General features: G+C 35.9%; 4 protein-coding genes across 4 annotated transcripts; 3 read left to right on the top strand and 1 right to left on the bottom strand.

Moving 5' to 3' along the window:
* The first annotated feature begins 3,240 nt into the window (after positions 1-3,240).
* Positions 3,241-7,329, top strand: LOC120333068 (cytosol aminopeptidase-like). The gene has a single exon (XM_039400418.2). It carries the CDS (start codon positions 4,199-4,201, stop codon positions 5,789-5,791), a length of 1,593 nt encoding a protein of 530 aa, XP_039256352.2. The 5' UTR covers positions 3,241-4,198; the 3' UTR covers positions 5,792-7,329.
* A 1,270-nt stretch (positions 7,330-8,599) lies between these two features.
* LOC120339324 (uncharacterized) lies at positions 8,600-11,930 on the bottom strand (the record flags this gene model as incomplete). Its single annotated transcript, XM_078119360.1, has 1 exon — positions 8,600-11,930. A coding segment is annotated over one exon (2,481 nt), but the record flags the coding sequence as incomplete, so codon positions are not given.
* Positions 11,931-15,001: 3,071 nt separating this feature from the next.
* On the top strand, positions 15,002-17,403 carry LOC120328211 (SH3 domain-binding protein 5-like). Its single transcript, XM_039394646.2, has one exon. The coding sequence runs from the start codon at positions 15,082-15,084 to the stop codon at positions 16,012-16,014; it is 933 nt and encodes a 310-aa protein (XP_039250580.1). The 5' UTR covers positions 15,002-15,081; the 3' UTR covers positions 16,015-17,403.
* Positions 17,404-21,234: 3,831 nt separating this feature from the next.
* Positions 21,235-27,742, top strand: LOC120328312 (putative amidohydrolase YtcJ). Its single transcript, XM_078119327.1, has 5 exons — positions 21,235-21,949; positions 22,973-23,203; positions 23,627-23,762; positions 24,241-24,401; positions 24,861-27,742. Exons 1-5 carry the CDS (start codon positions 21,264-21,266, stop codon positions 25,372-25,374), a joined length of 1,728 nt encoding a protein of 575 aa, XP_077975453.1. The 5' UTR covers positions 21,235-21,263; the 3' UTR covers positions 25,375-27,742.
* Positions 27,743-27,794: the final 52 nt, after the last annotated feature.

Raw genomic sequence — 27,794 nt, 5'->3', positions numbered from 1 at the left:
GTTGGATCAATATCGGCTAAAATATACACATCAACAGTTTCCTGTGGATCTTAAATTCATGCCGTCAAATGTTGGAAATGTAATTTAATTTATTAAAACGGCAATTAACGAAAAATATTTTCGTTCGATTTGTCGATTCAAATTCCACCATTTGGAACGGCAGCATGGTTTAAAATAGAAAAATTGTAAGCAGTCAAGAAATGTTGCGTGAATATAAAAATATATAATCAGCGATAAATAACAAGAATCATTGTTGCAACACTTGCAAGTGAGTTCCGTTTAATGAATTTAACTAAAGTAATATTTGCCAAATCGGTGTTTTGTCGTGATTTATGCACGGCGGACATTTTAATAGGTCAATTTAGTAAAGAATCCAGTCATATGCATGCTCAATAATATTTATCGTGCGACTATATACGATCTGGAATATACAAACGCTAACCAAACATTATCGGCTATTGCAAAATCGGCTATGATCGCTGAATATTCGGATCTAAAGTACGATAAGAGAAAATGAAACTAGACATTTTATTATAAAAACAACTTGAAAGTGCCGCACCAAAAATCCTACGGTCATCATTATCACCGCCACTCGTGACGTGGATTGAACATCTGGCATTTTCGCAACGATGTAAAGCGTGTTTTGTCTTCGCCACGCAATTTTCGCTCGAGTTGCGGTCAGGCACGGAGGTGATTCCCCCATCCGAAGTTAGATATTTAGTGGTGTAGTGAAAAATGAGACAATTAAGACAGAAAAAATGATCCGATCGGCGAGAAAATTAAATGCATGTGTAGAGGATTGCATCAATGTAATATATTCCAAATTTGACGCGAATTGGACAACAAACGGCAGAGATATTGATTGAAGTATAGTGAAACCATCCGAAGTTAGCCGGTTTTACGGTACCTACCAGACCCCTACATCCCTAAGTCCATGCAACAAATACCTTCTTTTTTTATTATAGGAAAAGACCAGTGATTGTTTTGCCAACTCAACCCATATCGTACGTGTGAACTGAAAATCGAATCAGGGGTCATGGCCCACGTATGATTGACCTGTCCTAACGGGCCTTCTCATCCCCGAAATACCGTAAATGTGAAAATATTACCCTCCAACTTGCCAATGTATTCTCATCCAAAATAAATATGCCGCCCTTTAGTTACCGATCATCGAAATTTTGCAACCTTTTAATCCCGTAACTTTTAGGTACCGTATTTATTCCAGAATTCAAGTTTAATTTCAGCAGTAATTCCAAAAATGCGCTAAAAAATACCGGTATGACATTTTTCTGATTATCCAGCAAATCTCGTGTTGAATACCGTTGCCAGATTTCAGAAATCCAACGCGCAATCATAAGACACGTTTCTATTTATAGTGAGAGAATGATCATCGTCGTACAGCACAAATAATCTGGCAACTCTTGGGGGGAAATAGATATTTTAGTTAACATGCATGACTGATCGAAAACAAGATGGACACTTTTGACTTACTTGACGTACTTTGGCGTAAACTTTAGTTTGTGCTATTAAATATCACTGTTACTCTTAATCATGGGTGTCGCTGATCGATAACCAGTAATCCTCCCCTTTTTGCATTGTTTATTCATAAATCGTATTTTAGTATGGTGCAAAATAAACTAGTGTTTTTGTGGCAATAAATCTCTCTCTTTCTCTCTTACTGATTTTATTTCGTTTAGAAATGGGAACACCAGACCGCAACCAATGACGTCATATGTGGTATTTGCGAAACCAAAATGTCAAATAAACTCGACATTGCTGAGTTATTTTTCCTCTTTTGTTGACAAATTCCTAAAACATGGGGAATTTTATCCCCTGGGGCGATTACGTTGACGGTGTTGACATTTTTTAAGAGTTCGTGAGATTGCGCGTATCCATGGCGGGTTCAAGAGCAAGTAAGCAAAGTGAAATGTCAAATTAGTCATCAGCGTTGTCTGACGGGGCGTTTCGTTATTTGTTTCCCAGTTGCGTTTATTACCGTACTGGCGTTGCTACTGTTGTTTAATAATAAAGCGCTGTGATATGGAGAGTTGGGATTTTATGGTGTTAAAAACTTTGTAATATATGGTCTAATGGAAGAATAAGATACGTTGCCGTAAGATATTGTTTTCTTTTCTGATTCTAAATATAATTTATTTGTATGTAAATACGGTACGTATTTTATCGTCTGATATGCTGATTATGGAGTCAAAATAAATTTTATCGTCTGATATGCTGATTATGGAGTCAAAATAAATTTATTATTTTAAATCCCCGTGAGAGGTGTGCCGATAAGTTTTTGTTAGTTTCTGATGCATGAATACAGGAATACTAAGTGGCAATACTTAAGCCTCCAAACTGCGTGTTGTACACAGAGAAATGTGGTAACTCTCGTTTTGGTGGAATCACCTAACTACACACCTAACGAGCCATGTAATGTATGTATGTATGTATTATATTTGAGAACTCTAAACATAATTTTGATTGATTGAATAATAAAACTTTGTTATTGCATCAATGTTTCAATATCTGATATTGAAAAACACTTAATCGCAGTTTTAGCTATGTATATCCATCAACTATTGCTTATGAAACTTGCTGTTATCATCGAGCTTGCAACTATTAGGAAATATTTTAAATGACTATAAAATGTATAGACTATGAATAAAATTGAATTTTTGATCTGAGATTTATTTAAAAGTCTCAGTTGACTGTAATATATTTTTGAAATATGTATCTATCTTGTCATTCCCTATTAATTCAAATAGGCCCTGATTCAAAGATTGGGGTCTGGTATAGTTTAGTACCACATCCACTTCTAGTTGGCCTGGCTCAACAATTTTTGCATATGTCAATCCTAACCCCCACCTGACTACGTCACCGAAAAATTACGTCATTCCGACGTCACAGTGGCGTAATAAGGCTCACCGAAGTATGCGGATGGTCGTACGAAACGCGCAGACGATAACCTGGAATCGAGCAAGCTATTTCTCTCGTTTTCTCGTCGCAACGATCACGATAGGAGAGAGATCGCCGGCTTTAGCAAGTTCTTATCGGCGGCCCAGATGCCATTTCGAGCGATCGTAATTATACTTTGGCAATCCCTATGACGTGATGGTGACGTCGTAGTGACGTAATTTTTGGATGGCATAGTCAGGTGAGGGTTAGGAATAACATATGCAAAAATCGTTATGCTACGCCCACTGAAAGTACTTGTGGTACTAAACTATACTAGACCCAAAGATTGTAGGCTATTGTGTTAACTAACTCGTTGAATAATCCCCCTCATATTATTGTATCTTTGGGACTGTCATGACTCATGTGTAACCCATCAAATAATTATTGTAATTAATCGAGGTAAAAATCTATAATACTGTAATACACAGCCTTTTTTTCTCATGACTCCCGAATGTCTTGTCTTAATGAGAATTTTTCTTTTTTTAGGTGTCGGTCGACATAGTTGATCTTGCAGTCTTGCCCTCCCGAATATATTCTATAATTGTTCTTTTCCATTTATTGTAATTTTACATTTTTTGATATATTCAGAAAATAAATCATTCTCTCTCTCTCTCTACTGAACTTGATATTAGTGTGCGGTACCGGTATTAGCTTATTCTGTTATTGATTCTTGGTTTATTTATAAACAGGCCTAGCCTAAAGTTATACCGGTACTGAGAATTTATTATTAACAATAAATTATCTCGATTCTCTTATATAATTACGGTAGCCTATGTCAGTATGTGCAAATCCTCAAAATTAATCATGCCTAATGTAGTAAATAAGTTTTTAGTAGTCTTTGTTGAGTTTTTGATTTTTTTGTACTAACCTTACTTTGAATATACTGACAGAATAATAACATTTTTAATGGTTTAAAATTATTCCGCCCACTATTTCATCACAAACATATCAACGGCTACTATTAGGGACAATTCAGATTAATAAAACGAACCCCTAATTTGTCCCTGAAACGAGGACAAATGGCACTATGGCAGGGTAACATCATGGGCATGTTTGACATAACAATATAAACTGATTGTGGTTTACTGTCTCTCGAAGGAGTGGTTTGTATTCATCGTTAAAATTGATGTCTTCAAATTTAGAGGTTAGTTTTGAAATTGGAGAAATGTGTCATACTGTAATGATTGGTGAAATATGAATTTGAAAATTTTTTGCGATACAGATTACTTTCTAAACTAAAAAAATGTCAGTAACATTGAGAATACTGGAAAATTTAACAAGCCAAAATTATTCTGGATTTGTCAGAGTATTTTCTACATCTACTGCATTATTGCATCAAAAGAAAGCCATAGTTCTGGGAATCTATACGGAGAAAAAACAAGAAAATGTTATAAATAAAACAGAAACTTCAGAAACTTATGACAAATGGCTCGAAGGAAAGTTAACAAAATTACTATCTCTGTCAAAACCAATTGAATCCGGTAGCTCGAGACTGTTTTTTGGCACTACGGAAAAATGTTCAATTGTTTCAGTAGTGTCTTTAGGAGAGAAAAATCCGCAAAAAAACAATAATGAAAGTTTGGACATAAGAAGAGAGAATATCAGAAAAGGAATAGCTGCTGGGATAAAAAGTTTAAAGGGTCTTGGAATTGAAAATGTTGAAGTTGACGTTACTAATGATCCTACATCTGCGGCTGAAGGTGCTTTTTTGTCGACGTGGAATTACAAAAAGTCAGAACGAGAAAAATGTCCTCTTTCAATTTCACCATTGAATAGTCTACCTGATAACGAAACACCCCTCAATGGGGAGGATATTGTTAAAAAATGGGAGGAAGGTGTAATTTTAGCAGAAGGCCAAAATTTTGCGCGACATCTGATGGATTCCCCTGCGAATTTAATGGACCCTACTATTTTTTGTGAGGAGGTAAAAAATAAAATTGAATCGTGTGGTACAAAAGGCGAGATTAAAGTGATAATTCGTGATAAAACATGGATTGAAGAACAAAAAATGGGTGCATTTCTGAGTGTGGCAAAAGGTTCTAGTCAACCGCCAAAATTTTTAGAAATTCATTACACTGGGGAGCAAAACGAATCCACCAATCCACTTGTATTGGTTGGTAAAGGAGTTACGTTTGATAGCGGTGGAGTTTCAATAAAACCCTCTCAAGGAATGGAAGAAATGAGAGCGGATATGGGGGGTGCGGCCACTGTATGCTCGGCAATTTTAACAGCGGCAAGATTGAATATCCCAGGAGAAGTCATAGCGCTTGTACCTCTTTGTGAAAACATGGTAAATGGAGAAGCAAATAAACCGGGAGACGTGGTAACGGCAAAAGATGGTACGACAATACAAGTTGACAATACAGATGCTGAAGGACGGCTTATATTAGCAGACGCTTTGTGTTACGCAAGGGAGTTCAACCCTGCTGTTATAGTAAATGTGGCAACCCTGACCGGAGCTATGGTTGTTGCATTAGGAGCAGGAGCCACTGGTGTATTCTCAAATTGCGACGAAATGTGGACTAAATTAAACGAAGCTGGATATATCACAGGTGATAGAGTATGGCGAATGCCTCTATATGAGCTCTATTCCAGCCAGATCAAACCAGCCCATTTGGCTGATATAAACAATGTTGGAAAAGGGGGGCGTGGTGGAGGCGCGTGCACTGCTGCAGCCTTTTTGAATCATTTTATTCAAAAAGAAACAAAATGGATGCATTTAGACATTGCTGGAGTGATGGATAACGCGAAACAAGAAGTGCCCTATTTAGGTTCTGGAATGGCAGGCCGCCCCACTAGAACTTTAACTGAATTTATTAGAAGATTCAATGAATAATTATTTGCTAGAAAAAATCGAAAATTTTAAGTATTTGGCGATACATATTGGTGCCAGTATTATTGCAGGAACATCCTTTTGGATTTTTGAATTTTACTATGACAATCACTACTTTTGTTGCAAAGAAATGCTTAAAATCAACATAATTTGGAAAGAATAATTCTCTATATTATCGGGCTATCCAAATTTTGGTTTCAGTGATTTAGCTAGTGTTAGGAACTGAATTCTGTAAGAATGTCTTAATGAGACCAAAATCAGAGTTTACATAATCTAAATCTATTTGGTTTCTGTATAAACCTTAACTTTATGGAAACTTTGCTACTACAAGTGAAATCTTAATAAAAGCACTTGTATTTGTTATATTCAATCTTGCTTCTGCTTTCCAAATATTTCGGAACAACCAAGGAATGAATGCTCACAAAAATTATCATTTTTCTATTTTACAGTTTGTTAAATTTACTTATACGTTATACTAACTAAACATTTGATTATTGGAGAATATGCTGATCAATATAAGCTTATTTATAATAACTTTGCTGCACATTGGAGTAACGGAGCGTTTTGGGTGAATATGTCATATGAGTCTTGCCTACTTGTGTATGGCAGCACTCGAATTAAAAAATGTGTTTATTAGACAGATATAATGCTTCTGTCTAATTCAAATTATTGATTATCAATATTCCTGCAATGTGACAGATAGTATTTATTGATTAGTATTGGAAGGAACGTGAGTTAATTGGACTTTTGGGAAAACACCTAATCTTCAAAATGTATAAAATTTTCTATTCTTTAATTTTGTTTTGCCATTAATGGTTTTGTGTGCGTCGTTGTGCTCAATAATTATTAAATGGTATAAAACACAGAATTAATTAGTGTTCAACTTATTTTAGTGCATATAAATCAACAACTAAAGCATTACAAATGATTTGGTTTCTGTGAGTCTAACTATTTATTCTTCTTCTATGCTTTTGTGCCGGCGGATCTGTATGCATATAATGCAAGGATGCTGTAGCAAGATTGAAGATAACAATCCTAAGTGATTCAAGATTCTTGCTGCACACTAACACAAATATATTTCTGTAACGTTTCGTCTGACCAAGGTTAGACTTCTTCAGAAATACATAAATATATTTGTGTTAATATAGATGGCTTATTCTCTTGCTACAGAATCTCTGCATTAAATATACAAATCAAAGTTAGTCACCACCAGTTAGTTAGCCTTGCTATGATGAAACAAAATCACAAGGCACACTAAATTTTACGTCAGTCATGATCTTATTGGATTGATTATCTATATTTCTGCAATGTGATTGATTGGTATTGGAAAAGAAACGTGATGTACCTAATTAAACTTTTTGAGACATCTATGTAGGTTTTGCTTTTTATTAATAGGTCATGACTAGTGTAGAATGACGCAGTACTCTTTGCCAATGTTGGATTATGATTAGCTTGTTGGACAGGGAAGTGAACCTATGGATTGCTTTGTTATTATGTTGTTAGTAATTTTCTTCTTTTTGTTGCGAAAAAAAAAACAGTTTTCTTATAAACTACTGGACCAATGGCTATGAAATGTATTGTATTTTTCTCTGGAAGACTATTACCGGTACTTTTATTTATTTTGAAAGTTTTCTGAGTGAAGCCTGTATGAAAATTAATATTATATTGTTAATAATCTGCAATGTGGATAGTGTCATAGACTCTTTGTGACTGTTCCATTACTTTCTCCCTTCCCTTTTATGAATAGGTCAAGTGTATAGAGTAGTATTTCTTATGACTTCAGAATTTTTATTGATGAAATCAAGAGGGGTTGATTTACAATACATTATCAAAATCTTTGCGACAAATTTTGCTAATCATTGTTAGTTCATTAATTATTAACAGGTAAGACGAATTGTGGTAGACTAGATAGTGTTTTTGGTGTTTCCCGATTCTAATTAGCTCCCTTGGCACTGTTCCTTTGTATAATCGCACATTCCGTTTGGATTATTATTATCCGCCATATTAGTTTAAAAGGGAACGCCGATTATTAAATATTAGTCTTGTTAGAACCATTAGTTTGCTTGAACAATCCCAATCTTTCTGATCTGATTAGATTTGTAATCTCATTAATATGACATCATTAGGAGTAACGTGGTCTTGGTGGGAGGAAGAAATATATTTAATGTTTTCTGAGAGAAAATACAAAAGTATTGCTTGGTGATTGGTGCAGTTTAACTAATATTGAATATTCATTTAGTATTAATTTAATATATGTTGATGAGCACAATATAAACTATTAAAACTGTTGATAAGAGGCCGGAGTGCCAGTAATACTGCTGAGGATCCTTTATTCTATGAACAACTATGAGAGTTTTTATACTTAGTGAGAAAGTAATAAATATACGTTGAAAATGGTAGGAAATCACTTCGTTATGTTATGGAATGTGAAGAAACGTATATCAGTCATTTTCATCCCATTTTATATAATGACAATCATTTTACTCAGAAATCAGAATGATACTCCGCAGTCCTTTACATGCGTCAAATCTGGTGAGGTTTTAAATTTCGGTTTTGCCTACAGATTCTCAGCCCTTTTATGTTTTCTGATAGAAAATACAGAAATATGGCTTGGTAATCGGCGAAGTCAAGCTCTTGCCATCAGTCTTTTACATGTGTCTAGTCCTGACATGGGCTAAGTAAGGCTCGTTGGCCAAATCCAGCCTGTTTGGTAATTCAGTCTGGCTTGCCTGATGCTGCCACAACCAAACTTTTATGTTTAAAAATAGCTAAATGTAAAATATAACTCAAGGAATTTGTTGAGATTACAAATAAATATAGGCCAATTCCTTGTCAGATCTCCAAGCCATTCCACCCACTATCACAGATTTTATTTATACTTTGCATATATCCAGAATAACTTCCTACAAGCAAAATAAAAAAAATTTGAACAAATTTCGTCAAGTATTAGAGAAGTTAGAGCATTTTGAAGATTGCCAATATTTATGAACGAGACAATCTTTTGGAGGTTTTATAAAATCAATTTTTAAACATTTATGTGCTTTTTTTAGATTATTTTTTGATTATTATACCCAATTTTTGGTGCTGTTGAAGAAAATACAATTGCGCCTCAGGAGGGTAAAAAAAAATTATTTTTTCACTTTCCGAACCTCCCGAAATTCCTGATTTAAACTCAAAACAGCCTTCAGAATCAGTCATGCGCGACGAAGACTTCATCTTCAAATTACAAAAATGGGTAAGTTTTGTTTTTGATAAAATGGATATTTTCTGAAAGCTTGGTAACAATGCAAGTCTGTGTAAAAATTTCATTTTGTATTTTAAAAAATACAACTTATTTTTGCTCTGTCAAAGTCGTGTTCAAATTCTAGGTCAAAATGTTATATAAAGTAATATTTTCTCTATGACGTCATAATGGTGAATAAGTGATAACACAATAAACATAACACATTTATGAATCAGATGCCCAATCAATTGGAACTGAACATAGTTTTTTATTAAATAACATAATAAACATATTAACACATTAAATAACATTTAATAACAGGCAATAATTAATTGAGAATCACAAACAAGGAATACCCAAATAACTGCATGAAACAGTGTATGAAACAGTGTAATGAAACAGTGTAAAACATTTAAATTATTCTCTGTTGGGTTGTTTTTATGGGAATCTTTCATTCCAAACAGATGATATAAGGGAAGCCGATTGTTCTGTTAGTTGATACTGTCCCCTAGTTGTTTGTAATATGGGGCATTCTATTGGGCAGATCACATTTTCAAAGGGAACCCAGCATCTGTCATTATTGGTTGGCCAGTAGAATGAAACAGCCGGCCCAGCTGGATGGAAAAAATCGACATTCAAATCACCTTGGGCTTCATCCACCTCTGAAACCATTCCTATATACCATTTTCTCTCATAAACACAACATACATATTTCCCAACATTGAAATTGTTTCTAGGTGTTACATTTTTGTTAAAGTTCCAAATTAAGCTGTATTCATAATCATTACTAATCCTTTTCATTCCTATTTGATAATTTGATAGTGGTGTAAAATTGTGGAATGTTCTGGTTCCTTTGATGGTCGAAGCCCCAATCCGAGTTTGCAGTTTGGACCTTGATAATTTTAAATCTTCAGAAGGAAGGTGAAAAAAGTGAATCGATGGCATATGTTTTTTACAGAATTCCATCATTTTAGAAACATCATCAATCTGATGTTCTGGTTCGCTTCTGATATTTTTTAAAGCAGTTGTGCGTTTGATGGTACCACCAAGACCATCACAAGCGGACTTACCATGACTAGTGGCAAAAAAAGACCATGAGGCTTTGATGTTAAAATCTTTGTGATGTTGGCACAAATTAAAAAAATTTTTGCAGTTTTTATACTGGGCAGCACACCCATCACTAAAATACTCAACTGAAGAGAGGTTGGGTATTTTATCTTTTAAGAATTCGATTGATTTTTTTTGAATAAGGTACACCATACCAACATCATGTTGGAGGTCTTCAGAAATAAAGCACATACTGATATGTTTCGGTATCTCATCTTTGTAGTAACACACCACTGGATGAACGGTGCAATGATTTTGTGTCCAGTGATATCCTTGCGCTTCATTTTGAAATCGAAAACGATAATTTTCGCTGAAATCCATCAGTATGAGAGCTGTTGTTTGTTCCATATTTAATTTTCGGTTTTTGAAATAATTTGATTGGGCCTTCGAAATGTATGAGTGAGGTGCTAGAGCCAAAATTTTTTCCACTAAATATTCGATGAATTCTTCTACATTGAGGGTATTATCAATAAGGTCTGTTCTATCTGTGTTAACCCACTGTTTGAAACGCACTTCCTCTTGACACTGGAGTCTTTCTTCCAACCATTCAACTAAATTACTTTCTTTCGGACACTTGTCACATTGCCCCAACATACACTGCCTGTTACTGAGACTGCATACTGTCATTTTAATTATATCCGAATATGTTTCTTTAATCTGTGCGGCACGTAATAACAGGATGACATTTTGGTGTATGGTGCATACACACACTCTGTGCATACCAGGAGATGATACGGACATACACCATTTAGGACGAAGGGTACAGAATGTGGAAAAGCCAATTTTCAATTGTGGATACTTGTCTTTAAAAGCGATATACAACTCTTTTAGCGTACATAAAATTAATCTTTTTTGCATATAACTATTTTTTGCTATACTAACTTTATCTTTAGTACCAGGAAGCAAACGCGTGAATTCATCATCTTGAAAAAAATCCTCAACATGCTTGATCACTTCTACTGGCAGCTTCTTACCACTTGGTTTAGGTGGAACAGCTAAAATTCCTTCTTTTTTCACTAAAGCTTTGGCTGATTTGACCAAACTTTGATTAACATTAAAATAATTTGAAATCTTTGTGCGAGACCAGCTTTTAGGGGCCAAAGTCAAAAGTCTTAATTTTTCTGATCGTGTTATTGCATCTCCAATTTTTTCTTTTATTTCGTCGAGAAGTCTATAATAGTCTTTTTCCATTGTGGTAAGGGTATGCATATCTCTATCTGGATTCGGAATACTTCCTTCGCATCCTGTAAGTGTGAATGACAATTTTTTCCTGAATTTTGATTCCACCTTTTCCAGTTTCCTCTTTCCATATTTCAAACGACTTTTCTGTGAAAGACTATGCAATTTTAGAGGCGATTCTCCAATAGATATTAAACTAGCATTTACAGCTTCTTTGCAGGCAGTTGCAGTGAATCCAGGAGTTTCATCAGCTAAAATTTGATGGGGTTCTTTGTTTTCATCATATTTATTTTCTATTGTAAAAGTTTTGACATGGCAATTCGTACAGATTCTTCTACCAGGGGCGATGAAAATATTCTGGCTCTTTAGGATGTTATGGATACTCCAATTTATGCTTCTTAAACCATTTGTTACAGGCCTTTTGTGACTATTAAAAGGATTACAGCACTTTTTTGGCTGCAAAAATTCATACTTTGATATATATTTGGCCCTATGGTGATTGCAAATCGTAGCAAAATTTGACACTTCCACTCCTGTTCTGCAAGTCAGAAGGTTTCTTTCATTCTCATTGAAATCACTAATTTGTGCTATCCCAAAATCCTTGCTATAGGTCTTGATATTACATTCCTCATTTAGATGCGTGCGCCGTGTTGCGATTTGTGGAAACGGCGTATATGCGAATTTTCATAAATTCACTATTTCGAAGCTGTTATTAGGGAGTCGGCTTATCCGCGTGATAGGCGTATAGTCGAGAAAATACGTATTTGCTGTGAACCCACAAAAAGGTTTGCACTAAAAGCAGGAATTAGATATTAGACAAAACAAAGCTGTCACAAAAATGAAATACAGGTCATTGTACACAAAATCATTTTTTTGGTCTTGGTGGTACCATCAAACGCACAACTGCTTTAAAAAATATCAGAAGCGAACCAGAACATCAGATTGATGATGTTTCTAAAATGATGGAATTCTGTAAAAAACACATGCCATCGATTCACTTTTTTCACCTTCTGAAGATTTAAAATTATCGAGGTCCAAACTGCAAACTCGGATCAGGGCTTCGACCATCAAAGGAACCAGAACATTCCACAATTTTACACCACTCTCAAATTATCAAATAGGAATGAAAAGGATTAGTAATGATTATGAAAAAATGGTATATAGGAATAGTTTCAGAGGTGGATGAAACCCAAGGTGATTTGAATGTCGATTTTTTCCATCCAGCTGGGCCGGCTGTTTCATTTTACTGGCCAACCAATAATGACAGATGCTGGGTTCCCTTTGAAAATGTGATCTGCCCAATAGAATGCTCCATATTACAAACAACTAGGGGACAGTATCAACTAACAGAACAATCGTCTTCCCTTATATCAACTGTTTGGCATGAAAGATGGAATAATTTAAATGTTTGACACTGTTTCATGCATTTTGAGCTGGTGGATGAAGCAAGACGTGTGTAACTAATAGTAAATTCTTTCTTATGTTAAAATTTTATTTTAAAATGTTAATTAAATTGTATTATTGGATGGTAATAAAACATGTATGTTTTTTAAGCCCAGCAGTTATTTGGGTATTCCTTGTTCATATTCCCAACTGTTTGTGATTGTCAATTAATTATTGCGTGTTATTAAATGTTATTTAATAAAAAACTATGTTCAGTTCCAATTGATTGGGCATCTGATTCATAAATGTGTTATGTTTATTGTGTTATCACTTTTCACCATTATGACGTCATAGAGAAAATATCACTTTATATAACATTTTGATCTAGAATTTGAACACGACTTTGACAGAGCAAAAATAGGTTGTATTTTTTAAAATACAAAATGAAATTTTTACACAGACTTGCATTGTTACCAAGCTTTCAGAAAATATCCATTTTATCAAAAACAAAACTTACCCATTTTTGTAATTTGAAGATGAAGTCTTCGTCGCGCATGACTGATTCTGAAGGCTGTTTTGAGTTTAAATCAGGAATTTCAGGAGGTTCGGAAAGTGAAAAAAAATTTTTTTTTACCCTCCTGATTCGCAATTGTATTTTCTTCAACAGCACCAAAAATTGGGTATAATAATGAAAAAATATTCTAAAAAAAGCTCACAAATGTTTAATAATTGATTTTAAAAAACTTTCAAAAGATTGTCTCGTTCATAAATATTGGCAATTTTCAAAATGCTCTAACTTCTCTAATACTTGACGAAATTTGTTCAAATTTTTTTTATTTTGCTTGTAGGAAGTTATTCTGGATATATGCAAAGCATAAATAAAATCTGTGGTAGTGGGTGGACTTTTCAAATTTTTTTGTCTTGTCTGACATGGAATTGGCCTATAGTTTTGGCACGCGGCTCATTGTTTTCCACTTTTGCTTTTCTAACATTGTAAATAAAATTCTGTTAATAAAATGTAATTTTCTATGTCGCTGGCAAAATTTTTGATCCTGGTCCAAAACCTGGTTCGTTTGATGAAAGGTAATGGTCAATTAATTTGATTTTGTCCCTGCCTGCAGATTCCCAGCAATGTTTTATTATGAGGTGATAATAACCTATAATCAGCTTATCAGGTGTAAACTCTAATAATTATAGACTACTGATAAGAGATAATGATTGTTAATTGTTTTCTCAAGAACTTTGTTGAATGCCTGATTACTATATTAAACTAATTATATCTATCTAGGGATATTTTGCTGCCCTGGGGGGGATTTAGCTTATACTTGCTCTATTTATAAGTTGCTGTAAATTTTATTATGTATTGTTATGCATCAAACTTTAAACAAATGGCTATTTGGGCTGCTTCAAAGGTATAGATGTTCAATGAGTTTGTTTTTGAAAGGCAGGTAGTTGAGATAATATGTATTTGATTATACTATTTTTATAGTTATGTATATTTAAGGCATTGTCTTTGAGATGTAGCCATCAATTTAACATGTCCATATAGAGATATTTTATTGTAATAGGTTGTAAATAACATTGTCTGGTACATTTATAACTTTATGAGCAGTATGTCTATTAATAATATATGTAGTTTAGGTATTGAATGAAGTGGAATTCGTGGTATGTGTCTTGTATGTAATTTATGTATGTGTCTTGTGTATAAGTCTTGATACAGAATTTTTCGAGTTATGTGAAATTCCTTATTCACCTCTTAGATGGTTTCCAGCCCAAGGGCCAATTACAGCCCATCTAACAATTTCAAGTATCCTGTCGAACTTGAAGTGAAACAGTTTACCTCGTATTTACCTTTTTACGTTCTAGATATCGCCAAATGTTATGTCATTATCACAGTTTAAGCATTTGTATATTCATAACAATTCAGTTGTACCAGTATCCTATTTAAACGTACCAGTGCTGGCATCGGCCCTTTGCTGGCGCTCCCCTCATACCGGCCCACAAATATCCTTCCGCTTCTAACTTTGGCTCCGGTCAATCAATTTTGGGAACCATTGTCTTAGATGTTTTCCTGTCGTATTGAAATGCGTTAATTATCATTTACTGCTGCATAATGCATCAATATAATTCTGTATATTTTCGTATCCCATGAATTTTCAGTTGTTGTCTGAGATTTTGTTCAGATGTGAGTTCACTTTATTTCTGAGTTGTTGTGCGAAGCTTTTGGCATTTTTACTGGTTGCTCATCACTTCGAAACGAATCTCCCTTTTTTTTGAGTGAGTGTGACTTTTCTTTTAGCAAATTGTCATGAAAACTTACCGTATATTTGAATTTCTTCTAGATGAATTTATGATAATCTGATCAATAACAGTCAATTTAAATTAAATAAAACGAGTAATTATGTGCGACCAATTGGATCCGAGAGTGCATCGTGAATTGGAGCGTCTGAACGAAGCTAGCAATGTGATAAATAGATTGGAAAATAAACTGAGTGAAACCAGGAACCAGTACCGAACAGCCTTATCAGAATCTACACATCAACTTAATTCATTAGCGAAAAAATTAGGAGATTGTGTCACGAAAGCGCGTCCGTTTTACGACGCAAAACAAGTTGCAAAAGAAGCACAGTTAGAGACTCAACATGCTGCTGTAAGATTCGAGCGTGCTGTGAGTATGCATGTCGCGGCACGGGAAATGGTCGCTGTTGCCGAACAAGGCATGGAAAACGGTGGTGACACTACTGACACCGCCTGGCAAGAAATGTTAAATCACGCAACTTTGAAAGTTAACGATGCTGAATTGGAACGAATCGCAAGTGGGGAGGAACATCAAGAAAAAATGGAATTGTTTAAAAAAGCTGAATCAAACATGAACGCTTTGCAAAAAAAATTAAAATTCAACATTATGAAATCACGAAAATATTTCGAATTTAAGGAACAAACAAACGCACGAATTGAAGCCCTCGTTGCGCTCGTAAAAAGCGCGGAAGCACAACTCTCAAAAGCGAAGATTGATTACTCCCAAGCTCTTAGAAGTCTCGAGAACATTAGCAACTCCATCCACGAAGCGCGGAAGTCACTAGGAGAACGAGGAGCAGGCGTTGGAGCAGAAGACGAGCCCGTGTTACAAGAATCTGAAGCAGAATTAAAGATTGAAGCAATTACGCAATTTTCTTCAAAAATAGAGGACGATGAAACTTCAATTACCATGGAAACGGTAAAAAATAACAATGGCAAAGAAGCAAAGGTTATTTTATCTTCAAAATTAACGAGATCAAAAACAAGTGAAATATTACTAAGCGTAGCGGATTTAAACAGAGTACAAATTAAGTAAAAAAAAAGCATATTTCAGCATTTTTTTATTCAAAACAATTTATTTATTTCTGTTATTATTAAAGTGAACATTGCCATTTATGTAATTTTTTGATCATTTTCAATTTTGTCGTGTCAATTTCTTAACGAGTCTCACCTTGTTAAACTTTAAAAAAAACTTTTTTATTCCTACCATTGATGAAAGGGAAGGGGGCTTTTTCCGTAAGTTTATCACCTTGTTAATCCCCTTATGACCCAAGTTCCTGTATTATGAAATTGAACATACCTACCGTATATGACCCCCTAAAATGATGTATTTATAAAAATTTGCATATAAGCTGACGCTATGAATCATAATACGCCGTCGCATCTATTACAGCAAATGGTTGCAGAAAAGAATTAGTGCATTCAGAGTTATGCGTGTATAAGCCAACCCCTTAATTTGGCAACTTTTTCTTTGAATTTTGAACTCGTCTTACATGCAGAGATATACGGTAGTTGCAACTTGACATCTTAGGTTCTCATGCTCATCTTCGGCTATATTTTGTACTGGGCAGATTCTGCAATCCATGTTGAACTATTGAAGCAAAAGTTTAAGCAAATGGTTTTTTTTTCATTTTTATTGAAAGTAATAACCTATATGAAGTTGTCACTACTGATTGGGTCTTCAAATTACTTTTAGCTGTGTTAAATTGATCTCTTCTATGTTTGTTTTACAATTTTTTAAATAAATTGGTCAGGTTATCCGCCCGGTTTCTATAATATCCTATGAACAGAAGCGAAGGAAATAGATTAAAATACCAGGGGATGGGGGGTAACAGGGAACTCAAGTTACTAACTATCTTGCCGTTCATGGGTGCAACAGGCGCCCCGAGTTCCCAGCCAAGCCATTTAGTGTGGTCCTTTTCAATACTCAGATTTTTCCCCATCAAGCATAAAATCCTAATTGTTAGAATACATTGTTCTTTTGCTCTTGTTGTGCGCTAAATATTTCACTATTTTGTCTGGTGCCTTTATTACTGGAAGTCTCGAGCGATAGCCGCCTTCCGCATTTTATAGTGGATATATGGCCCACTGACAAAAGATGTTGCTTACCTCTGCTATGGTTTAACGTAACGTTTGTTTATTTTTGCGAAAGTTATTGTAGCCTCGATGAAGTATTTAAACTGATTGGGCCATTGTTTGTTTTATTCATGTTACTGTGTTATATGATCCGAAGCGAAATCAATTTTTAGCTTGGTGATAGTTTTTTAGATGTGGTACCGGTATTGGAGCGCAAGGTTTTGGAATTTTTTTCAATGTGCAAACTGAAGCTTGTTTTGTTATTTTCTTTTGCTAGAGATATATTGTTTATTTGTATGTTGCCAGTTTTTCCATTGGCTGTGATTAATAGAAAGAGGAATAAGCTTGACTTGTTTTATTTTTGAACTTGTAAGATTGGATTTCGAAACAAATTGTTAGTTGCCTGGATAGCTGCTACACCATATTGTCATAAGATTAATTACTTATCGATCTTTAGATCGGTAAGTATGTTGATAGGTATTTGTCTGTCTGTCTGTTAGATGCGCGCGATATCTCACATAGACGTGGTTGAATCTGCTCCAGATTTTGCATGTGCATTCATCATATCTTAGACCAGAAGCCTATTGATTTTGGATGGATTATGACGTATAATTAGTGATGGGACACGCGGTGTCACTATAGAGTCATGAATCGAAACCACAGTTTCGATCGATAAGTCTTCGGTCTCTGACCGATATTCTCGTTCTTATTTTGAGCGTTGGCAGGGATGGAGAAAGTTTATAAGATGGCTCAATCATAAGGTGGCCCAGTAGTCCATGCCAGAAACGGTTAACTTGTTGCTTGATGGACTACATTGACCTGCATGATTTTTGACGGTGAAACGTGATGTAGGATTGCCATACCGTCCGGAATTTAGGGTTAAATTTTGCGTCCAGGAAGAATTTAAAAAATGCTTAAATGTCCGGAATCCGGAATTGTACTGCATCTGCAATCGTACTGTGCACACTGCTAATGAATAACATTGTTATTTCGTACCATGCGCATATTTTTATCTACGAGGTCATGAAAATAATCATGAACTGTCCGGAATTTCGCTTTTTCAAATATGGTGACCTTAGCGTAATGCATATTTGGGGCACTATTAATTTCTCACAAGATGGCTGGTAGACTTTTTAGGTCTTGAATCATCACAGAAATCTAATTTTTGATTGTGAATGATTGACATGAGTATATATATAAGGTAGGTGGTAGCGTGTGTGACAAAATACGGCTTCTGGTTTAAAATCCATGTTCAAATTGGGAGTAGTTAAACCAGATGTGTGAACCTATAGCATTTCATTCTAGTACTTCCAGTTCTTCATGAAAAAATTCAGTTTTCATTTTTAATCGAATAATAAATATGGGCCGAAGTTCACTAGACGCCGTTCCTTTTTTAAAATAATATGGCAGGTGGGCCAGTGCCAAGGGAGCCGATTAAGATCGGGAAACACTACCATAATTTGTCTTTCCAGTTAATAATTAATGAATCAACGATGATTGACACGGAATGCAGCGGAGGGTTGTGAAAATGGCTCGGACGCTATTATTATCAGTCAGAATGCAGTGTTATACCTATGTTATGTACATCCATTTTAGGGCATAACATTAGCAGCGTCCCCCTCGATTCGAACGCCACGTACCACCCTCGTAAAACAAGCAATCCAACTCGTCGAGAGCAGACGAATTTTGTAATTGCGATTTCATTCATAACGGAACGAAAACATTTACTTTGTTGGTCAATACTGACATCTCGCGGTTATAAAAATTAGATTCTTTGCAAGTACTCCGCAAACAAAAACGGAACCTGTTGGACGGGTGGTTCGATCTTGATAATGCGGCATATGTAGGTCGGTGTCTCTCGGTTGTCGCTGGTTCGAAACTTGTTGTGTTCTACGTTATTGAGAAGAAGATGAGTGCTGATGAGTTGAATTTGAGGAGAGAATGTGGATGCGTGAATGGTGTTACCCGTTTGTGTTTCTCTGTGTGGCGGAAATTTTACTTTCATAAATTCCCGTTTTTGTTTTGCTCGTGTGATATTTATTGTTTAAGTACCGTTCCAATGTGTTCAGCGCTTTCACTTTGAACAAGTTTTTGCACGTACAGACATAAGTTATTTACACCTAGTAAAATGCAATATTTGTGAAAATATCTTCTGTACAGAAATATCACATTTTATGCATGTATATGTATGTTTATTCGTCTGGCAAGAGAAATATAAAAGAGTTAATAATTAGCAATAATGAAGACGGGATGTATGCACAAGACCATACTGTGCATGTCGAATCGCTTCTAGACATTAGCTTTTTTATTAATTTTCAAAGGGGGGGGAGGTAACCTCTTCCCTACCCTATAGCTATGCCCCTCCCTGATAATTGGTGTTTTCCTGAAATTGTCCCACCACTCATTTTTATCCCATTTCAAAAAAATTTGTGTAGCAATATTTGCGAAAAACATCTTAACTGTACAAAACTATCAAATTTTATGCATGTGTCTTGCAGTCTTTATTTAATTGTTGCTCCACCTTCCAAGTTCTTCGTGGCCCAACTTAGCCAAAGGTGAATAGAATCAGAGAAATCAGATCAGAAATGTGGTGTCTCGTGTAGTTTCGTACCTAAAGTACTGCTATTGGGAGTAGCATAGCGCGGCGGTGTGGTTCAACGGGCTAAGCGTTAGGAATACGCTCGCCACCGCACCTCTAACTACTCTGCGTGGGTTCGCAGGTTCGAATCCCATGCAGGGATGGTTATGTGCGAGAGGATTGCTGGACTCCTCGCCGTCGTTGGGAGGTTCACGTAACCACCGCTGGTCGGTTACGGCTTCCTCCACCACCAAGTCCATGCTTCCGAAAACAAACAATACAGTAAATCTAATCCCATACCCGACTTGGAATGGTAACCGGACGAGAGGTCGTGGTTCGCCATATGGATAAGCCGTCTTATCGGCTTTTCTCTCCCCCGGGATAAATATGTAAATCTTATCCTTTGCACATGTCAATCCTAACCCCCACCTGACTGCGCCATCCAACAATTATATTACTACGACGTCACAAACACGTCATAGAGCTTGCCAAAGTATATCTACGATCGCCCGAAATGGCATCTGCGCCGACGATGAAGAACTAATGGCAGCGATCTCTTTCCTATTGGAATCGTTGCGACGAGAAAACGAAAGAAATAGCTTATTCCATTTCGCAGTTTCAGGTGATCGTCTCGGATGGCAGTGCGTATAGTTTAAAGGCCATTATTACGTCACTGTGACGTCATAGTGAAGTTATTTTTGGATGGCGCAGTCAGGTGGGGGTTAGGTTTAACATAAATTATGCAAAAATTGTTATGCTACACCCACTAGAAGTACTTCAGGTACAAAACTACACTAGACTCGAAATGTGTTTGTCTAATTTTTGTTTCAATTTCTTGTAATTTCAAACATAGGTATAACTAATTTTAAGCCAATGCAACTGATTGTTCAACAATCTTTATTACATTTTATAGTAGATGATTTTTTTTCATTCTGTGACATCACAGAGTGATATGCAACTAGTTGAGTTGTAGAATTTGGCTGCGTTTCGAAGAATGCTTGTTGTACAATAAATAGAGACTCATCTCTAAGCGCAAAGGCATAGGTACCGACTGAAATATCGAGAGCTATACGCACTCATTCAGTTGTGAAGGAGATTCGTCTTTGCTTGTGCGAAGCCTTGTATAGTGAAAACACCACATAAAAATGACTGATATTGCGCTCTTTAAAAAGCAAATAAAAATGGCCATAATATGTAGAAATAGAATAGATTATTTTAGACAGCGGTTCTGAAACAGGCGGGCGCGCCCCACAAGGGGGGTGGGGGTAGACATTTTTGAGGAAGCGTGAAGCTAATTAAGAATAAAAACATTTTTTATATTTGATCTTGCCTTATTTTGGATATTTACATTCCATACACGCATTTTTAACACGTAATTTTGAATAAAACATACTTTCGCCTTATTATCTGTAACTATTTGTTAGCTAGTTATTTTTAAGATGAGGCATGAGACTTGACAAATTCTGAAAAGGGGGTGCGGCTTAAAAAGTTATATGAGAAAAACTGATATAGAGTAAACGAACCTGTTGAAAAGTTTATACAAAGCATTATTTTGAATAGAAAATTAGATGTTTATGATATGTTTTTATGCATTTGCTAATTTTGTCTTTATTTTTTTATTGTTTAAAAAAATGACCGAATTCTCAATGTTTTGCAGTTTTCCTGTTTTTATCAAAATGCATAATATTCTGATACATGATGCTAAAATTTGGAGAAGTGGACTCAAAAAAAGTTCGGACAAGAGTCAATTTTATAATTGGATGATTTTTGACAAATTGAGCGGTAAAATAGAATCTTGTGGGAAACAAGATGATAATCTTCCATACCTAAGGTCGAAGGTTAAAGAGGAAATAGATTGTAATGGGAAATGGATACTTCCTGGATTCCATGATGCTCATATTCATATAAGTTGGCATGGGGCATACCTAACTGACCACACTTTTTTAAAAGTTCCGACTTCAATAAAACAAATGCAAGAAAGGTTAAAGGTCATGCTCAGTGACCCATATAATGACCCCACCGAAGGAAACCCATGGTTCGTTGCATACGGTTTTGAGCAACACGTTATGGAGCGATACCCCACTGCTCAAGATTTAGATGTAATTGAAAATCAGCGTCCATTACTTGTCTATCACTCCTCGTTTCATATCGCTGTATTAAACACAATTGGACTAAAAATGGCAGACATTGATGAAAATACAGAAATCAAAGGCGGAGGGGTGGATTTGTACCCAAATGATCAACCACTCGCTGGAAAACCTACAGGGATTCTCAGAGAAGCAGCTATTGATCTTGTGATGGATTTCAAAATTCCAAGGTAATTTTTGATTCGGTTTGCTCTAGTTCACTGGTTTCAAACTTTCATAATCCGTGGCCCTCTTCCCCCTCCTGTGGTTTGATCTGTTATTTTTTGCGTCATTTTTATTTCTTGGAACTCTGAAAAAAAATGGAAGGGTTGCCAAGTCGGAATTTGGCGTGTTTTTGTAAGAGTCTGAGCCAAAGTTGTCTTTTTAAACTCAAGGAGTCTAAATTTGAATTTTCGATTCTCCCATGTCCGCCTAACAAAACAGAAAGACTAGGCGAAAAGTCCCACAAGAAAAAATAAAGTAGTAGCCCTCTATTGCAGTGTTTTTCAACCGGGGTGCCATAAAATATTGTCTGAGGTGCCGTAAGAAATTCTCCAATTTGTGTGTCTATGCGGTGTAGCGCCCGGCAGAGTAATCATGCAGTACTGTTCTATATCAGACGGTGGCAGCATCAGGTGGCGATTTTCTTTTTTGTCTTTGTTTTCATTTGATTACCATTCAGGATGTCCTATTCAACATCTTTCTTCAATGTTAAAAATCTTATATTAATTAACAATATAACACTTATATTGTGAATATTAGGTCTTTTCCCATATTTTCAGCTGGGGGTGTGCCGCGGGATTTTCTCACTGGAAAAAGGAATTTGGAAGCCCCACCTCAAAAATAACTAGCTAACAATAATCTACAAATAGCCAATAGTAAGACGAAATTATGTTTTATTCAAAAAACATGTTGCCGGGACCTCAATCTTAAAGAAATGGCGTTTCATGTAGTTTCGTACCTAATCCACTTCTAGTGGGCGTAGCATAACGTCAAAATAATGTCAAAAAATTATTGCGATACGCTCACTAGAAGTATGTTAGGTACGAAACTACACGAGACCCAAGAAATGTACAAACCCAAAATAAGGCAAGGCGCACCCCACCATTTGAAAACCGCTGTAGTTGTGGAGAAAAGCGACGTTTCCCAACAACAACAGCGAAAAGAAGCTGTTGTTACTTGCTAATATTATACAAACAATATATTCCACTTAGATCCAGCTCAAAAATTAAGCAAGCAATTCTCTCAGCTCTGAATGAATGCGTTAAACTCGGGATTACTAGTGTTCACTGCCTCGATAAAGACGTTTGGAATGAATATGTTGAGCTTGCCAAAGAAGAGAAACTGCCTATTCAATGCTTTTTTGCAACTTTTTACACTGATATGGATACTAATAACAAGCCCACTAAAGCAGGGGAAACTCATGGCTCAAACTTGAGTTGTAGGTGGGTTGTCTGAGAATTTTTTGAAAAGTTTTGTTCAAATCAAAGTCTCACTCACTCAGAAGTAATGGAGACTCATCTCTGTGCAAAGTTACAGACAGGCACTAATCATAAACTCGAAATTTAAATATTTTATTAAAATGGTAAATATTTGAAATTTGCATTGTGGAGATTTTTTAATTCGATGTGTTCATGGAAAAACTCAATTTTTTTTGTGTGGCCCATCTAGTAGATGTTCGGTTATATGGCCCATCAACAAAAAATGTTGCACACCCCTGTCTTAGTAGGTAGGACGTTGCACTTAATCATGTTGGTATCAAATTGAAAAATCTTTGGTTCCAAATCCATTTCCAGGGCTTTCTCCAGAGTTAAGGTATGCAAATGTCAAATATGTAAAAGTACACACTGTCAATATTTATTTCATAGATGTGTAAAAATATTTGCCGACGGAGCTCTTGGTAGCGACACTGCAGCGTTGAGTTTGCCCTACCCACAAAAAGATGATAACGGGAAAGATAATTATGGTGTTCTATACTATTCACAGGATGATTTAGATAAAATGGTGAGTTTTATGTGTGTTTTATTCTGCATGGCATGTGTGCTCTTTCTTTGTGTGTGTGTGTTGTTCTATCTTATGTGACTGTGGTTCTGTTTTTGTACGATTTGCTATGTGTGCTTATCATATACTATGCGTTTTATTTCATGTGTGTGTGTCTTATTCTGTGGGTATGTGTCTTACCATATGTGTGTCTGTTTTTTGTGTTTGTGGCTCATCATAGGTTTCTGTTTGTTTTTATGTGTATGTGTTTTATTCTATTTGTGTGTGAGTGTTTTTTCTAAAAACTTTTTTTTCTTATGTAAGTATTTTTTCGATAGGGTTTTATTCTATGCTTCTCATTCTGTGCCTGTGTTGTTGCTAATGTGCGTGTCTTCGTCTATGTGTATAGGTATTGTTTTATGGGTACTCCTGTAGTATGTGTATGTGTCTTCTATGTGTGAAAATCTTTTAGGACAAAGCAGCCTTATATCTTGTTCTTCAGGTCAAGGAAATTGACAGCCTCGGATACCAACTTGAGATTCATGCCATCGGTGATAAAGCAGCTGAGTCAGCAATAATTGCCATGGAAAGGGCGAACATACTTCCTGACAAACGACCAATCATAGTTCACGCTCAGCTTTTGAATCATGATTTAATAAAAAGGTGGGTGTTCTGTTTTATCGTTCATTTTTTTTTTGTAAATTCTAGAAATAAAGCAATTAATTTTGAGGTTGGTAATGAGTCAGGGGCGTAGCCTGGAGGGGGTTGAGGGTCGGAACCCATCTCCCCCTTCGGAATGTAAAAATGGCTTTTTTGTCCTATAATCCCGCTACAGCATGTGTGTATTCGTAACAATCCAATTATACTGGTATCTTAATTACTCATACCGGTGCAGTTGCGGGTGCTTCCCTCTCCCGCCCGCGAATATCCTTCAGCTTCTAACTTTGGCCTCCGGTCAATGAACTTTGGGAACTACTGTTCTGGAGTGTTATGAAGGGTAAAGATTCCAGTCTTCTATAATATATTATTTCCTTTTGTAACGATGGTTGTTTGTTCTAAGGAAAAGCCTGAATACGCCATATATAATTGTTCTTTATTCTAATTTGTTTCCACTTTTCACAGGATGGCGAAATTGGGAGTAATTGCCAGCTTACAACCGACTAATGTACCAGCGGATGCGAGATACTCACGAGAAAAGATTTCCCCTCCCCTTCAAAAATGTATGTACCCCTGCCGTAGTCTTATCGATAATGGTGTAAAATGCGCGGGGAGTAGCGATAGCCCTTGTCTGTTTCCTAACACTCTATTAGGGATATATGATGCAATATTCCAGCCTGATTGTGTCAAAGGTCAAGGGTCGTTCCAGTTGAAAGAACAGGTCCGAGGTCAAAGGTCATTTCAGCAAGGTGAAGAGGTCACCTTTTCTCAAGCTGTTGATATGTACACATCAGATGCTGCTTATGTGGATTTTGCTGAAAATTTCATAGGGAGACTTGAACCCGGTTATTATGCAAATTTTGTGCTCTTGGAAACCCCAGTGGTGAATGGGGAGATTGTTGATTTGTCGAAATACCCTGAAAGATTGCTAAATACGCAAGTGGTGCAAACTTGGGTGAGAGGGGTTCGATTGTATTAATGGGGTGTAGTTAATGAGTGGTGTAGCATATGATGAGGGTGTGGCAACCTTTTCGTGCCGCCCAAATATTTTTAAATGATTGAATAAGGTTTTGTGAACGGTTTAGCAGGGTTAAGGAGCAGAGCAAGCTGGTCTATTGTCAATAAATATTTTCTAAGAGGCTAGGGTTAACTTATATTGTTCTGGTATCTCTCGATATTTTAAGTTGTCACTCTCCTTAAATTTTCAGTGATTGTCTGTGACTTTGCTCAGAGATGAGTCTTCTTTAATGCTGAATGAGCGCACGTAGCCTTTTTATTGGCTGTCCGTAACTTTGCTCAGTGATGAGTATCCTAATTTTCTAGTGAATGTACATATCTCTTGACCACTTTTCTCCCATTTGGGAAAAATACAAAAATCTTGACTGGTTAGCAGGTGAAACCATACTCCCGTAGTATGTGAACCAAGATGCAGACACCAATCCATAGTATGGGTACCAGGTTAGGGTTAGGCCATAATTTCAGGTTCAAATACTACGGGAGTCACTTGGCCAGTCCCCGAACTTGGTTTACATACTTCGGGAGTATTGATGAAACAATGTCTCAATCCTATTGTCAGCTTTCCTATCCCCTGGGATACAAATTCACACGGTTGGTTTTATCCTGTTATACAATATCAAGATCAAATGTGAATTTTTCAATTTAGTAATATTTTTAACACTTATGCAATTGAGTCATGCAAATATTTTTTGGTGCGATTCCCTATGTAATTCTATTCTGTATTTTTGGACACGTTTAGTGGCCATAACGATCGTTTCAAAATTTTGTTGTTATTGTTATTTGTCTCCATCTCCATTTTGAAAAAAAATCGCTTTACTCTTCGAATACTGGACCAATTGCTTTGATATTTTCAGTGGTTAAAGATAAAATTTTTCTCCATAGGGCTATTACTTTTTTTTCGCTATGACGTCATCAAAATTATTGCCACTGGGTGGCGCTACGTGTCCATATATTTGAGCATAGCTCTCTTGTTTATTATGCAATGATGATACATGGATTTGTGAATGAAAAACCAGAGGTGGTCCGTGTGAACCAATACCTATAAAGCAGTGATTCTCAAACTTTTTGGTCGCGCCCCCTTTTTTTTAAAATTTTTCAAGTCTCACGCCCACCTCAAAAATAACTAGCTAACAATAAGCTACAAATAACAGTAGTAGGCGTAATAGTGAAGCGAAAGTATGTTTTATTCAAAAAATACATGGATGGAACGTAAATATCCTCAATAAGGCAGGTAAGATCAAATCTAACAAATATTTGGTGCTCCCGAAGTATGCGAACCGAGATGGCGGACATCGGAACGTAACAGGTTAGGGTTAGGCGATAATTTTTTTCCAATTTTCCTTATTTTAGTCCTATTATCAGTTCGAAGACTAGCCAAGAGCCTCCCGTAGTATTTATACCTAAAATTATGGCCTAACTCTAACCTAGTACCCATATTACATTCTGATGTCCGCCATCTTGGTTCGCATACCTCGGGAGCCCCCAAATATTTCTATTTTCAATTAGCTTCACGTTCCCCCGCAAAAAAATTGTCTGCGCTCTTCCACGACCCTCTGCTTGAGAACCACTGTTATAAAGTATTTAGAGCAGGGGTGCACAACACGAGGCACGCGTGCCAAATTTGGCACGCCATTCGCTCAAACGTGGCACGCGAACGGTTTTGTAAAAAAAAATTCATGATATACATTGAAATATCACGTTTATATCAAAATCAGCAGTTTTTTTCAGGACAATAAATTGTTCCAATAAAAAGATATTTGGTATTATGTATTGTTGTTACAATTTGTTTGTTTTACGGGAGTTCATTTACAATGCCACAATTGTGTGTGGCACGCGACAAGATTATTTTGAAAAATTTGGCACGTATCCTCATTTGAGTTGTGCACCCCTGATTTAGAGCACCCGTAAGGCTGCAAATAAGCTGTAAGTTTCCAATCTGTACAATGACTGAATAAAGCTCTAGACCAGATTCATATAAAATTTGATACCATAATTTTAATTATGCAATGATGGTGCTATTTTTGAATGACAACGCATTTTATTACTGTATATGGTGCTTATGTGCGACTTGTTTGACTAAATTCTTTTTAAAAAGCTATTTTTCTTACTGTACTGTTAACAAAATTTGAAATAATACAATTTTTTATTATATATGCAATTTGATTAAAACTTGAGATTTTAGTATACTTTTTAATTCAAGTGAATGTTATTGGTTATTTCATTTAGTAAAATATGGTACAATTTAATAAATGTTTTATCTTCAAATTACTGTCAACTACGGTTTTTAGTGCATTCTTGTTCATTTGAATTTCATGCAGTTCGAAGAAACAACCACCAGATTGGGGACGCAATTCCAATTAATGCGTTTTCATATATGACATA

Source organism: Styela clava, chromosome 13, assembly GCF_964204865.1.
Source record: "Styela clava chromosome 13, kaStyClav1.hap1.2, whole genome shotgun sequence".
NCBI classification, from domain to species: Eukaryota; Metazoa; Chordata; class Ascidiacea; order Stolidobranchia; family Styelidae; genus Styela; species Styela clava.
This window is presented reverse-complemented; position numbering and strand designations above follow the sequence as displayed.